The sequence below is a fragment of the Lithobates pipiens genome, unplaced genomic scaffold (assembly GCF_037356315.1).
Source record: "Lithobates pipiens isolate NorthernLeopardFrog02 unplaced genomic scaffold, aLitPip1_a1.2 Scaffold_18, whole genome shotgun sequence".
Taxonomy (NCBI): domain Eukaryota; kingdom Metazoa; phylum Chordata; class Amphibia; order Anura; family Ranidae; genus Lithobates; species Lithobates pipiens.
Genome location: NW_027507758.1, coordinates 398,400,754 through 398,414,581, shown reverse-complemented (window position 1 = coordinate 398,414,581; position 13,828 = coordinate 398,400,754). Strand labels below are relative to the sequence as shown.

Sequence of the window (13,828 nt, the reverse complement as noted above, 5' to 3'; positions counted from 1 at the left end):
CCCACAATTGAATATGGAGATGTTGCTTCACCTTTTACAGAGACTTGAAAATATTTTAACATATTCCCTACCACCAATATTAATATTCCTCATCCGATGAGTGTACTTTATGTATACTAATTACACTGGTATAGCTGTTAAAGAGCAGATTTAGAGCAGCAAAATATGAACAATGAATAAACATTGTATTAGTTAATACACTAGTAGATTTAGAGACCATTAAAGTACAGCTCTACAAACCAAGGACCCTGTAAAGCTTCCTTCTTCCCAATTCTTTATTTTATTATTATTATTACAAAACACAAACTTCAGATTCAGCACAAACCAATGGTCCACGTCCAAACTCTCCACTATACTATACCAGGTAATGTTTACATCCATTTTTTTACTTGGAGTCCTGTTGCATTGCACAGGCATGACTACAGGTTCTAAAGCCAGGAAAATTAAAGACCAACTCCTTTCTTCCATTATTTTCTATAGTGCATGCAGTCACATCTGCTCACTGCGGTGCAGATGACAAAAGGTAAAAATAGGTGTAAACACTGCCCAACTGAAAGCCTGACAGTGTAAAGCAGGTCTGTGCTGCATCTGGGGTATATGTTTAAGTGTAGTGTTAAGAGGAAGGGGTGGGTAACTTTGTACAAAGGTTTAATTAAAAAGCACAACTGTACTTTAAAAAAGCTATATTATTAAAGTACTGTTGCACAGGAATTATTATAAAGTAAAAGGAGAAAGGCCTTTCAGTTGCAGCTGCAGTAAAGTTGTACTGTAATATATTCAGCATTATGCAATGTTATTTGTCAAGGCTTTTTCATATGTATATTCACACCCTAAGGTGGGGGTAGGCAACAGGTTGATCACAATGCACTCATAGATCATGGCCATCTGACATGTACAGCTGAGGGAAGTATTTTTTTTGGGGGGGGGGTGTTAGTTACTCCTGCCCTCTGCACTGTCTTTTGCAATGTTCATTATGTACTACTGACCTCTGCACTGTTATGTATGCTACTGGCCTCTGAACACTGCAATCTATACTACAGACCTTTGAGATCTGCATTACCTACTACTGGCAATTGCATTCCATGTTACATACTACTGACCACTGGACTCTGTGTTACATACTATTTACCTCTGGACTCTGTGTTACCTACGCCTGACGTCTGCACTCTGCATTACTTACTACTGACCACTAAACTCTTCAGTGCTTCCTTATTTTTTATTAAGACCTTCCAAGGTTGTTTCCTTTTAAAAAGAGATCTAGTGATTGTGGATTTCTTCGATGTTGTTCAGGTAGATCTCACCCCTTGGTTTCCACCACATACCATTATTTTTATATGCATATATTTTTATAATAACAAACAAGCAAATAAAATTGTATGATTATAAACAGGTTTTAAAAAAAAATGCTAATACACAGGTCACTGACAAACTAAATGTTTTTACCAATAAAAGCATCTAGTAATATTTTGAAAACAATGCTAAGGTATCTCCTAGTGGTTTCACAATTGTACCATGAGCCTCTTAAGCCAACATTGACTAAATGTTATGTTATTGTTGTGTCCTAAAATTATGTATTTTACCATTTGTATGTGCAAATGTAAATATTTTAATCAAATTGGTGGAGAATGAAGAATCTACATAGATTATTTACCTACACAGTGACTGTGACTTCAGTGTACCTTTGTAACACTGTCACTTGAATCTCTGCATGGTCCCATAGCATATTTGGGATGCTGTAATGCCTACCTCTCCTCTATGAGATTCAATAACAAAATATTATCTTTAAAATCATCACCAGATGCCACATTAGCAGGTTCTCCTGGTCTACAGTTTTATTCATAATGCTTCCTCTAGTACCTGGTAGTTTTAACTATACTTTTTTGCTCTTTTCAGTGCTTTCCGGAAATTGAGGATGAACAATTAGGTACTTTACACCAGACTAAGCAGAGACACTGTTATATTCTTTGTAGTGTACATACAGTAGAATATCTACCTAGCTTATATATTTAGGAGTACCAACCAATATTGCCACTTAAATCTGTAAAACATCCCATCTTCCCAAGTGCCTCTCCCATGTTTTTTCTTTGATGCAATGTCTATTATTTGAGTGATTTATCACTAACATGCTTCCCTTCTGTCCACAGATGTAGACAATCCTGGCACATGCATGTAACCACTCATCTTCCTTAATAGCTATCAGATGAGTGAGTTTATTCTTATTAAGAAAATTCTCACTCTTTTGATGGTTACCAAAGAAAGCAATGTTATAACTGGAGAATAAAAGTTCTATATACAATACACATTTAAGATCTCAGGGCTTCCTAACACCACATTTCCACACTTTTACAAACACTGTCCTATACCTACTGTATGTAATATAGATTTCCATAAATCGCAATTACAGTTTTTCCAAAAAATATATAAAAAAATTATACCTGATGGCATCGGAGTAAAGATGGTTTTTGGTATCACCACCTTGTCTTCAGAGTTTCTTGCCCAGTCCACCATTCCTTTTCTGCCCCTCATAGGGAAGGTGATATCCGTTAGCACAGAAGACGCAGGGAGCTTTTGAATACTGGCCACTGACAAGAGAAAACAGTATATTAAACATAGTTTTATTTACTTAACATGTCACCCAGTATATTATTTCAAGCTTAAATGCTACCCATAAGCACATCGATAAGACATGTTTGTGACTTTACAACATTTAAAAAGGCTTATTTCCCACAAATAAATTAAATAGTTTAAATATTCAATGCTTCTTCTGGTAATCTATTTAAATATCCTGGTTTATGTGAGTATGTCACATACACTTGTGTGAGGCAGTTAACTATGGTCATAAAAAGCTTTGGGTTATATGGGAGAAATAACAAGTAAAGGTTTTTCAGCACAGTTTCTTTAGATCCACATTTGAAATAATTTGAAGTGACATTACAAGGATGAAATTCTGTAAACTGCTCTTGGAAACAAAACTGTGCGAATCTGGCTAATGAAGCATTGACAATGTGTGGGAAGCCCAACATACAATTATTGCAAATAAGTTTCTTAATCCAGAGTCCAGGACAAAAGGCTGGCCTGCTATGTATAGCTCTCTTGTGTCCCAGATTCCCCCAGACAGTCAAAGATTTTCACATTGGAAACATTTCATTTTTAAGTTATTTTAATTCAAACAGCTTATTTCTCTATGCTGTGCAGAAGTACATATGAATAAAAGTCAATGTAACAATAAGTGTGGCACACGCACATTATACTATTAAAAAGCAAGTAGAATCTGGTACTTTCTCTATTCACTTCCAAAATAAGTAGATATGAGATGCTGAACTCAAATATTATTGTCCATCAGAACTGAAGATGTTGGTTGTGCTTGATGAATTAACCTTGGCAGTTCAACTATAATGGGAGCCCCTATCAAAGAGCAAAGACCTCCTAAATTGAGGAATATAAACAAAATTCACAGAAAGAGCGTCAGACAGGCATCTTAAGAGTCCATAATTGTTTTTTGCAGAATATGTATCTATTGTAGATAAAAATGTGCCAGCAGCCCTTCATCAGAGCTGACAGTTCTGCAGAAAATTCACTGTAAGGACTATATCCTCCACAACTCTTTGAAGTATAAAGTCCACTTTAAGATCAGCTTTATTGCATTTCAGGTAGTGTTTTCAATGACTTACAGGGGATAGTTAAAGGAATACTGAATCCTTACATGAGAAAGAGCCTACATAGCTTAATAAATAAAATAAAGCTATGCTCAATTTAAATATATAATCAATGTATAATCCCGTCCAGGGTAATGAGACTTTTCTTTGCACATAATAGGTAGATTGAGTAATTACTACTTTACTTTATTCACTAAGTTAAGTGAACACTCATTAACCTTCTCTATTCCTTTAGTAAATCAACCTAAGAGACTTGCATTGTGAGAAGAAGCAATACAACACTGCTGTTATACTACAAAGCAAGAAGAATATCCTGCATATGTAATAAGTAAATATGGCCACCTCTTCTATTTTTATAACTCTAAACACATTTTTGAAAATATAAACAAAATGTTGATTAGTTTATTTAGATCTAAACAATCACTATTGCAGGTAAAAAAAAATGTATTGGTGCCTATAGAAACCAATGCATATTGCATGCTGCACATGAACGCATTTTTTCAGTCATTTAAATACAAGAATAATGGGAGCACATGTGTGGCTCTTCAAGATGGTGGAAGTGTGATCCATGAGCTCTGGACCCGCTCGGCTCTCTGCGACCCCAGTGCAGTTATATCGGCTTCCATCCGCAATGGTGGTTAGACATATAGACCGCTAAAGCCTTCTAGCACCCCATGTTAATGATCGGGGACCAACACCTTTTTTACCAGTCCCCACTAGCACCGCGGCCTCTAGTCACAATGGACCGCTGCTTAACTAGGCCTCAATCCCCGTAGACCCAGAGGTTTATGTTAGCACCCTGATGGCAGATGACAATTTCCAGCAAGCCCTTCCTTCACATCTCCCTTCACTCCTCCAGTCCGTTTTAACCCCTGAACTGCTCGATGTCAAACTACAGGCTTTAGCACAGCAGCTTACAAAGAGAATAGCCCAAGAGGTGGGGAAGATTTCCAGGGAACTCAGAGGGGAAATTGATCAGGTTAGTGATCGCACGGCAACTTTGGAAACCAAGTTTGATGAGACATTACAATATGTTCAGGACCTGGAAGAGGAAAATGCCTCTCTTAAAAATTCAATGGCCCTGCTATATCTTCAGCAAGAAGACCTGGAAAACAGGGAGATGCACCAAAATCTCAGGTTCCACAGGGTCTCAGAGAATGTGGCTGACAATAACATCAGACCATACTTATTAGGCCTGTTCAACCATCTGTCTCCTGACATAGTGGACATAGACTGGCACCTTCACCAGGCCCACAGGTCCCTGGCCCCTAAACCTCCTGCAGGTGCCAGACCATGAGACATAATGGTGCGGTTCCACTATTACAAAAGTAAAGAGGCGCTGACCCTGGTTACCCACAACCAATCCCATATTGACTATAAAGGGGACAGAATTCAAATTTTTAGCGACCTCTCCCTATTCACCCTGGCCAAAAGGTGCTCACTTCATCCCATCACATCTCACCTTCAACTACATAAGATCTCTTACTTCTGGGGTTTCCCGTTTCACTTCAGTGCAGCAAAAGATAGTGCCCAACATACACTCCGAGATTTGCAAAAAGGAGATTCCTTCCTCAAATACCTGGGCCTACCACCATTGCCAAAAGATGAAGGGCATCCAATGCCTAACACCCCCCAACTTCCTTCAGCGCCATCATCGATCTGGACCCTGGTGCAAGGAAAAAGATCAAGGGCTTACTCCACTCCTTAATGTCCTCAACGGCCTAGGCAACCTGCCAGATCCCCCATGAGTCGTCCTCCAATATGCTTTTCTTTCTTTGGGATCACAGATTCCCACAGCCCCTTCTCACTGGTTTATCTTGTTCCGATCCACCTCTTCGCCAACAATGGAAGATTGACTGCTGTGTTTCTGTTTTCCCTCTCTTGCCATCGGAGTGCCTTGCATTGTTTATTTCTGTTTGCTTTGGTTGGATCCTCTGATTTACTACACAAGACTGACTATGGAGTCTTTTGTCGGTAAACTCCACCATCGGAGTAGTGCAACGGGTCCTTGTGCTTCTCCCAATTGGAGACCGCCCTGCTCCCCCATTTGTCCCCCAGCTGCGGCCGAGGACTCACAAGTCGCAGATGCCACTCGGGCCTACACATGTTGTTAGGAATATTTTTTTCTAGGCTAACCCACCCTTTTTGTTATCTCACAGCTACTCACTCTCAGGACTTTTTGTTTTTTTTTGGGGGGGAGATTTTTCCTTGTTATTATGTTCTTTTTTTTATCTTTTTTTTCATATGCCATTTCTCTAACATTTTCCACAGTACAATATGATATTTTGATTGACACAAAGCTATTAACCTGTAATTCCACAATTGGGAAGTTACCTGTTCCACTATATCCTCATTGGCTAACTTTACTAACTTGGTATGGCTCTGAAGTTGTTGTCATACAATGTTAAGGGCCTGAACTCCATCAAAAAACAATGGTTGACCTTGAAGGAGTTCAGGACCTCTGGTGCAGATGTGATCCTGATTCAGGAAGCCCACATCTGCGTTTGCAGGTCCTTTAAATTTGCATCCAAATACTTTCCAACTTCTCACATGGAGTCTGACTTATCTGATAAGGCTGGCGTTGCAATACTGATTAGATGCTCCTGCCCTCTCCAGATCCAGTCCACGCATTTAGACCCACACAGTCGCTACATAATAATGCAATGTGTTTATATGTCTCATCAATTATGAATATATATGCACCTAACACAGGTCAGATCAAATTCTTAACTGAAGCATTCAAACAGCTTCAACGCTTCTCACAACCCTTCACGGTGATAGGTGGAGATTTTATTGCCATACTCTCCCCTACTCGAGACAGGAGATCACTATTCCATACTAAACTACCCCTCCCAGCGCAATCCTTAGCCACATCCTTTGATCCATCTGATACGTGCCCACCACCTGTTTGACACTTGGAGGATCAAACATCCTACAAGCAAACCGTTTTCTTTCTACTCTCCGCTTCACAAAATGTTCTCTAGATTGGACCACTTTTTTGTGACAGCCCCCCTCCTACTCAACATAGTATCAGCTGAATAAGGCCTCATTACTTGGTCGGATCATGTCCCCCTGACTCTAGACCTCTCACTCTCCACCACGTATCGTATGAAATGCCGCTGGAGACTAAATGAATCACTGCTAAACGACCCCAAAACTAAAGTTGCACTCTCCCTCGCACTGACAGAATACTTTCAGCTCAATGTAGGTACTCTCTCCAGTTCATCCACTTTACGGGAAGCCCACAAGGAATATTTCAGGGGGCAATGTATCTCAGAAAGCTCCTGTAGAAAGAAAGATACCACCCTCTTGAAATCGTCCTTACTGGCTGAACTGCAAATATCTGAGTCCTCTCTAGTACATTCTACCACAATGGCCTCTGACTTCGCTACGGAGCAGGCTAAAGTCCCTGGAGATGTCAGCTATTGACAAATCTCTCCTATGGGCTAAGCAAAAATTCTACGAGTTCTCCAACAAACCACACAGAATGTTAGTTTCCAGACTCAACCCTAGGCCCTTTTATTTATTTTGGGACCACCTTAAACAACCTGATGGGACCCATACTTACTGCCCACAAACCCTGGCTTGGATCTTTGGTGGGTTTTATGATAAACTTTACAACTGTCTAACCCCAGAATTCCACCCCCCATTTGATCAGGATAGGTTAGAGACTTTTTTTATCAAACATTAAACTACCAAAACTGACCAAACCGGACCTACTCCTCTTAAATGCCCCCATTACAGGAGAAGTATTAGCTAATACAATTAGACACCTACCCCTGGCCCAGACAGCATCCCCTACTCCTATTACAGGACTTTCTTCCTGATCTTGTCACCTCACCTATTATCTTTATACAATTCCCTTCTACAAGGCAAGGCATCCCACCAACCCTTCTTACATCTTGGTAATTCCTAAACCTGACCCCACCACCCCAGACAATTACCACCCAATCACACTCCTCAATTCGGATTACAAAATCTCACCAAAATTCTAGCCAATCGTTTATCCCAACTCCTAACCAAATTAATTGATAGAGACCAAGTGGGCTTTGTCCCTACTAGACACGCAGGGGACAACACTAGGCGCACCATTGATATCATTGATATTCTGAGCAGAGTACACAGACCTGCATTGATCCTTAGCCTAGTTGCCCAAAAGTCATTTGATAGACTAAGTTGGCTCTACGTGTTTGCCACCCTATCCAAATTTGGGTTTCATGGTCCATTTATATCTGCCTTGTCGGCCCTCTTCTCCAACCTCTCATCTCAGGTTTAAATGACCTAATTTATGTCCCAGACCTTCCCTATGTCCAACGGTACCAGACAGGGCTGTCACCTATCCCCGCTCCTATTCATTCTATGTCAGGAACTCATGGCAGAAGCGATACGGTTCCACCCTTATATTCAAGGGGTTCCAATGCACCACGGGGAATATAAATTATTCCTATTCACAGATGACATTCTGCTAACCCTCACCCACCATCACATGTCCCTCCCATCCCTACACACTCTCCTTTCTCGGTTTAGGTCCCTATCTGGTTATAAAATCAACACCTCTAAAACTGAAGCCTTGCCTTTACATATCTCCCCGGAAGATCTAACTTCCCTAAAAAACTCATACCCATACCACTGCTGCACCTCATCCCTTAAATAGCTAGGCGTAAAAATTACCCCTACCTACTCCTCCCTATACTCAAACAACTACACACCACTGTTTAAGGACATCAATGCCATGTTAACTCGCTGGAATCTACTTCCAAACTTGTGGTTAGGCAGAATCAATGTGTCGAAAATGTCGGTCATGCCTAAACTACTATACTTTTTTGAGCCCCTGCCATACCTATGTCTCAACTGAAATGGATCAAACAATGGTCTCTAAGATTCATATGGGGGAATAAGGCACACAGAATAGCAAGCTCAGTGATCTTCTCCCCAAGAAACCAAGGGGGTCTGGGGGCCTGCTGTTTACAAATACTACCTAGCCTCACATCTTCGTGCAGTGATATCGTGGTCTTGCCTTTGACCACCAAATAGGTGGCTGGAGATCGAGATGGGCTCTCTGTTTCCGAGAAAATGGGCCCATATCACTCAAACATCAATCTCCCTTTCTCAATGGTCTAAGATCTGGAGTTCTACATCCAAAGTATCCAGGTCCATGACGCAGAGAGAGATGGCACTTAAAATACTACTCTTCTGGTACAGGACCCCCGAATTACTGCATAATTATGATCTCTCCCTCTCTCCTCTTTGTTGGAGGTGTGATAACTCCAGAGGCACCCACTACCATATCTTCTGGCAATGGGAATTGATTGTGCCTTTCTGGTCCATGGTGATGTCTCTGCTACAGTGTATATCTGAACACTCTCTTCCTCTGGATCCGGTACACCTCCTTCTAGATCTCCCCTTTCCTGAACTAGGGAAAGCTTCAAATAAATTAGCCTCCTATATTTTGCTGGCCACCAAGCGAGTTATCCTAATCCGTTGGTTGTCCCCCACCCCCTCCCCATCTTGAGATTCGTTTCTACAGATTATCACCAAAATATGCAGAATGGAACACATGACAGCCCAGGTAGATGATGCAGTGGACAGATTTCATAAAGTTTGGGATATGTAGGATCAATCTGAGTTCAGCATCACACCTATAAACACAACCTGATACCCACACATCCACCCAACATCTCAGTCCATAATCTTTAGCGTTCAACTACCTCTAGGTTATAGCCCTCTGATCTCGCCCTCTTGTATTGCAATTAATAGAGTTACATATCTTGTACTAGATCTGTTTATTGTTACTAGATCTACAACCGATTTTTTTATTTCACTGTAGTAGATGTGCTTTTCTTTGCATTTCTCAATTTCTGTACTTTACAATGTTTTATATTCAATAAAAACCACAATAAAAAAAAAAATACATGAATAATATTAATATAATTAATATTGTAATTTAAAGAAAGAAACATTTTATAAATAGCTTAGTAGGCTAAAAAATGATAAATAAGCTGTAAAATATATATTCAATGTTCCCAGAAAAAAAAAAGGCAGCAAAAATTCAACTTTTATAGCGGCAACATATAGGAAATCTAAAGAATATGGACCCCAACACATAAATAAGTCAATCAGGGAAGTGCAATGGGGGTTTGAGTCTGCCCCTCATCACCTTGCTGCTTATCACCATTTTTAGTGGGCTGGAGCCAGATGCTGAAAAGTTGTGAGGCCTGGCATACAGATACATGGCTTTGGTTGTATCAATAGAACTAGTCTAGCTGGCACTGCTGATGTAACACAAGCTAGTGTAACTAGAGTTGATATCAGAACTTGATGCAGGAGAAAAGGGGTTAATGAGTAATGAAAAATAGCAATCAGAGAAGACAATAAGGAAATTGATACTAGTCCCCGGTAATATTGTAGCACAGTCATTCATTGGAAAGATGACCCCCAACAAATTCTTTCAAGACAGTTGCCAAATATGTAGGCTGTAGAATTCTGAACTGAAGGGGAAGGGATGCAGCAAAGGAAACCATTAATTAGTTCAACTAAAGGAATCAACAATATGTAGAAAATTCTTCCATACTTTGCATCTACTTTGTTCAGCATGTTATGATGTACAGTACGGAATTATAAACACATCTGCACCTGTAATAATCAGTCTTTTAAATAGTACTAAGCAGACAGGCCAATTCATACTTGGCAAACCTTTTAAACAATTATGGTGTTATATAATGACCATGAGCCAACATTGAATACCAATGTTTGCAAACTCAAATCTGATTTAAACATGAGAATCTTAATTATTCTTGTGGTATTTATTCAACTGTTTTTTTCAAGTTAAGCAAACAATAAACAATAACAAGTTTCAGCTTGCATGCACATATCAAAGAATATTTTTGGATGCCACTTATTTACTAAATAAATTACCCTTATCATTTTAATTAATAAAACATGGTACAGATGTATTTATTTATAGCCAAAGTTAGGTTTTATGAAATTAATTGTTCCAGCCAGAGAAGCTGAACTAAACACAATCACACTTTAAAAAAGCAATTGTCAGGTAGAGGCATGCAACTACTGTTTAAGGTGAGGCATTGTTCTGAAGTTTGTTCTGAAATAAAAAAAATCTTAGCACAAATCAGCAGGGATGCCAAGGGTCAATGAGTGAACAGTTCTATGGTGCCAGCATAAATCACATTCATTTCATCTTTTTTCCAGTACAATGTTTCGCAGTTGTGTACCATATAACTGTTATATCTGTTATATCTACAAAGAAAACAGCAGCCCACCCAGCAAAGTGGACACGTTTTTAAAGTTTAATATAAGATCATTATCACAAACAGGAAGGCTATATTGGTACCTACAGTAGGAATTGGTTAATGAATATGTGAAGACCGGAAATCCTTGTCATACTGTCCACTTAATGATTTTCTTTGATTTACAGTGTATGCTATATACAATATCTCTGTCTTTTAACCACTTAAATACCAGGCACTTCCCCCCCTTCATGCCCAGGGCAATTTTCAGCTTCCAGCGCTATCACACTTTGAATGACAATTGTGTGGTAATGCATCACTGTACCCAAACAAAGTTTTATCATTTTCTTCCCACAAATAGAGCTTTCTTTTAGTGTTATTTGATCACCTCTGTGGTTTTTATTTTTTGCACTATAAACAAAAAAAGACAGACAACTTTGAAAAAAAACCTCATGGGCACTGATAGGTGGCACTGATGGCACTGATAGGCAGCACTGATGGTACTGATAGACAGCACTGATAAGCAGCACTGATGGGCACAGATAGGTGGCACTGGATAGGCAGCACTGATGAGGAGCTACTGACAGGCATGACTGAGTGGCATCTGAAGGACACTGACAGGCATTATTGATTGGGCACTGATTGGCACTTTTATGGGCACTGATTGGCACTGTTGTGGGCACAGATTGACATTTTTATGGGCACTGGTAGGTGTTTATTATGGGGCACAGGCTGGCAGGTGATGGACACATATTGGCAGCTGATGGGCACATTTGATGGGGACTGCACTGATGATCAATGTGCTGATTATCAGCTCAGACCCCCCTTTGACAGGAAGAGCCTCCGATTGGATCTCCCTGTCAGCGTGAACTGAGGAAAGCCATTTACCAGCACTGCCTGGTTCCCGCGATGATCAGCTGTGATTGGTCACAGCTGATCACGTGGTAAGAAACTTCTGTCAGAGGTGCCATATCACGATTGGAGTTGTGGTGTGTCAGACAGCTCACAGTAAAAATGCTGGCACTAGGGACCAGCTTGGGTGAGCATAGGGCTGGTCCCTGGGAAGTTTTTGTAGCTGCTGACTTTTAATTTGCACATACCCAACTGAAGCTACTCTTTAAGTACTGTTACTATTACCTCTGCTGCTACTACTACTAGAACTACAATAAAAATAACAATATATGGGATAACGACCACATTTGAAATGTATGCAGGGTCTTTTGCTACCCTTCTGTGGGTAGCTTTTAGACTCTGTTTCTAGAATATATATTATTTTTGAACAGATAAGGGCATTGAAGGGGTTCATTTCAACAAAGGGTCCATTAAAGAGAAGTCCATTGAAGTATTACCAGCTAGTTGAGCTTGACCTGTCAATTAGCAATTGCAGATATGCCAAATAGAAGCTTGGTAAGGAGTTGTATAAACTGCATCCTATATGTACCACCTCCAGCAGTTTTCATTTCTGAGTGAAATTGAAACTGGTGTGGATTCCACATGTAATTACTAAAGGAAGTATTCTAGTTTTCAGTATAGAAAATGACCACAGATCCTTGCCAGTTCAAACCTACCATCCAGGGTGTTAACTATCTGCAAATGCCTCTAATATGCCTCTCTGCCAGTTTAGCCTCAGGTCATACTGATGCAGTGTGAGTTGAATACATTTTGCAGTGCAATTTTAAGGAGTAGCCCTAGTACGAGTTGATGCAGTTTAGAAGCGATTCTAATGCATTTTTATGCAATTTGGATACAGTCAGTCAGTCTCTCTCTCTCTCCTGACATGGACCAGGGATGGGAGAGGAACAAAGCAAAATCTTGCAGAAAGTTTACCGGAATTGTCTTAGGACAGAGAAGCGATCTACATGCAATTTCCATTCAAGTCTATCTAGTTACAAATCACACCATGCTACACTAAACTCACACAGGGCCCCTTTTAAAATCACATCGGAATTGCACAGCATATATGCGAATGTCCTCCATAGAAACGTATTTTATTTCACTTGTCATCAATGATTACATTAGTGTGAACCAGGGCTTAGTGATTACACTGCAAGCTTAGAGTCTGCATATAGACAGAGAAAGAATTTTTCTCTAATGATGTGCTGACATGTTAACCCCAGCACACTCAGAGTTTTGAGTTCTCTTCCTCCTCCCTCTTACTCTTTCTGATGCAGACATGGCATTGAAAATGAAACAGGTCAATACAAAAGTAAATTTCATCCTTTTGTTAAATGGGCTCAATATCTGTTCCATTTTCTCAGTTTAGAAAAGTGGTACAGGCTTTATGCCTGTTTCACCCTTTGTTAATTCACCCCAATGTTTTCTCTAAATACTCGTGGATGTTGTAAAGATGCACACAAATTGCCTTATCAGGAAAACGATTGTAACGTGATAAAATTGTATTAAATTGATTGTAAAGGCACAGTTTTTATCCTAGCTCCTCCCCTTCTCAGTGTTCCCATAGCAAGATGCTTGCTATGGGGGCACTTGTGCGTGCACGCCTGCAAGCCGGCTCTGTGTGTTTATAAGTCACACAGGGCGTGACTTGGCTCCACTTCCCACACCCCCTCACTGAGATCTGAGGGAGCTGCTGCTCTTGTGCACATTGCTAGATCGAGATCAGACTTAGTTAAGTATTTGGGGGGGGGGGGGGCAGAGCTGCTTAAGAACCACTGCCTTTAGAATGACTATAACATAGCACTAACTCAGGCGCACAGCAGGCTCCCCACTCATTGCACTCGATAAGGATTGCAGGTCTTGCCATGCAATAATGGGATCCACTAGCTATTGCGTCACTGCTTATGACAGCTTAAGCTTTTAGCTAGCTCTTAGAGAAAATATCTCTCCACAGGAGATGAAGTTACTAAATGGACTTGCCGATTCAGTACGGAATCCAGGTATTCAATGGTTTACAAATTTTTCTGAAAGAAA

The 13,828-nt window shown here is 40.2% G+C and overlaps 1 protein-coding gene across 4 annotated transcripts in view; it reads right to left on the bottom strand.

The window, feature by feature from the left end:
- ADGRB3 (adhesion G protein-coupled receptor B3) overlaps positions 1–13,828 on the bottom strand; it is a 1,271,667-nt gene that overhangs the window by 482,209 nt on the left and 775,630 nt on the right. For all 4 annotated transcript variants that reach the window (XM_077487874.1, XM_077487872.1, XM_077487875.1 and 1 more), the window contains one exon: positions 2,436–2,582. In XM_077487874.1, coding sequence (XP_077344000.1) covers positions 2,436–2,582 — 147 coding nt within the window. The remainder of the gene's footprint in view (positions 1–2,435; positions 2,583–13,828) is intronic.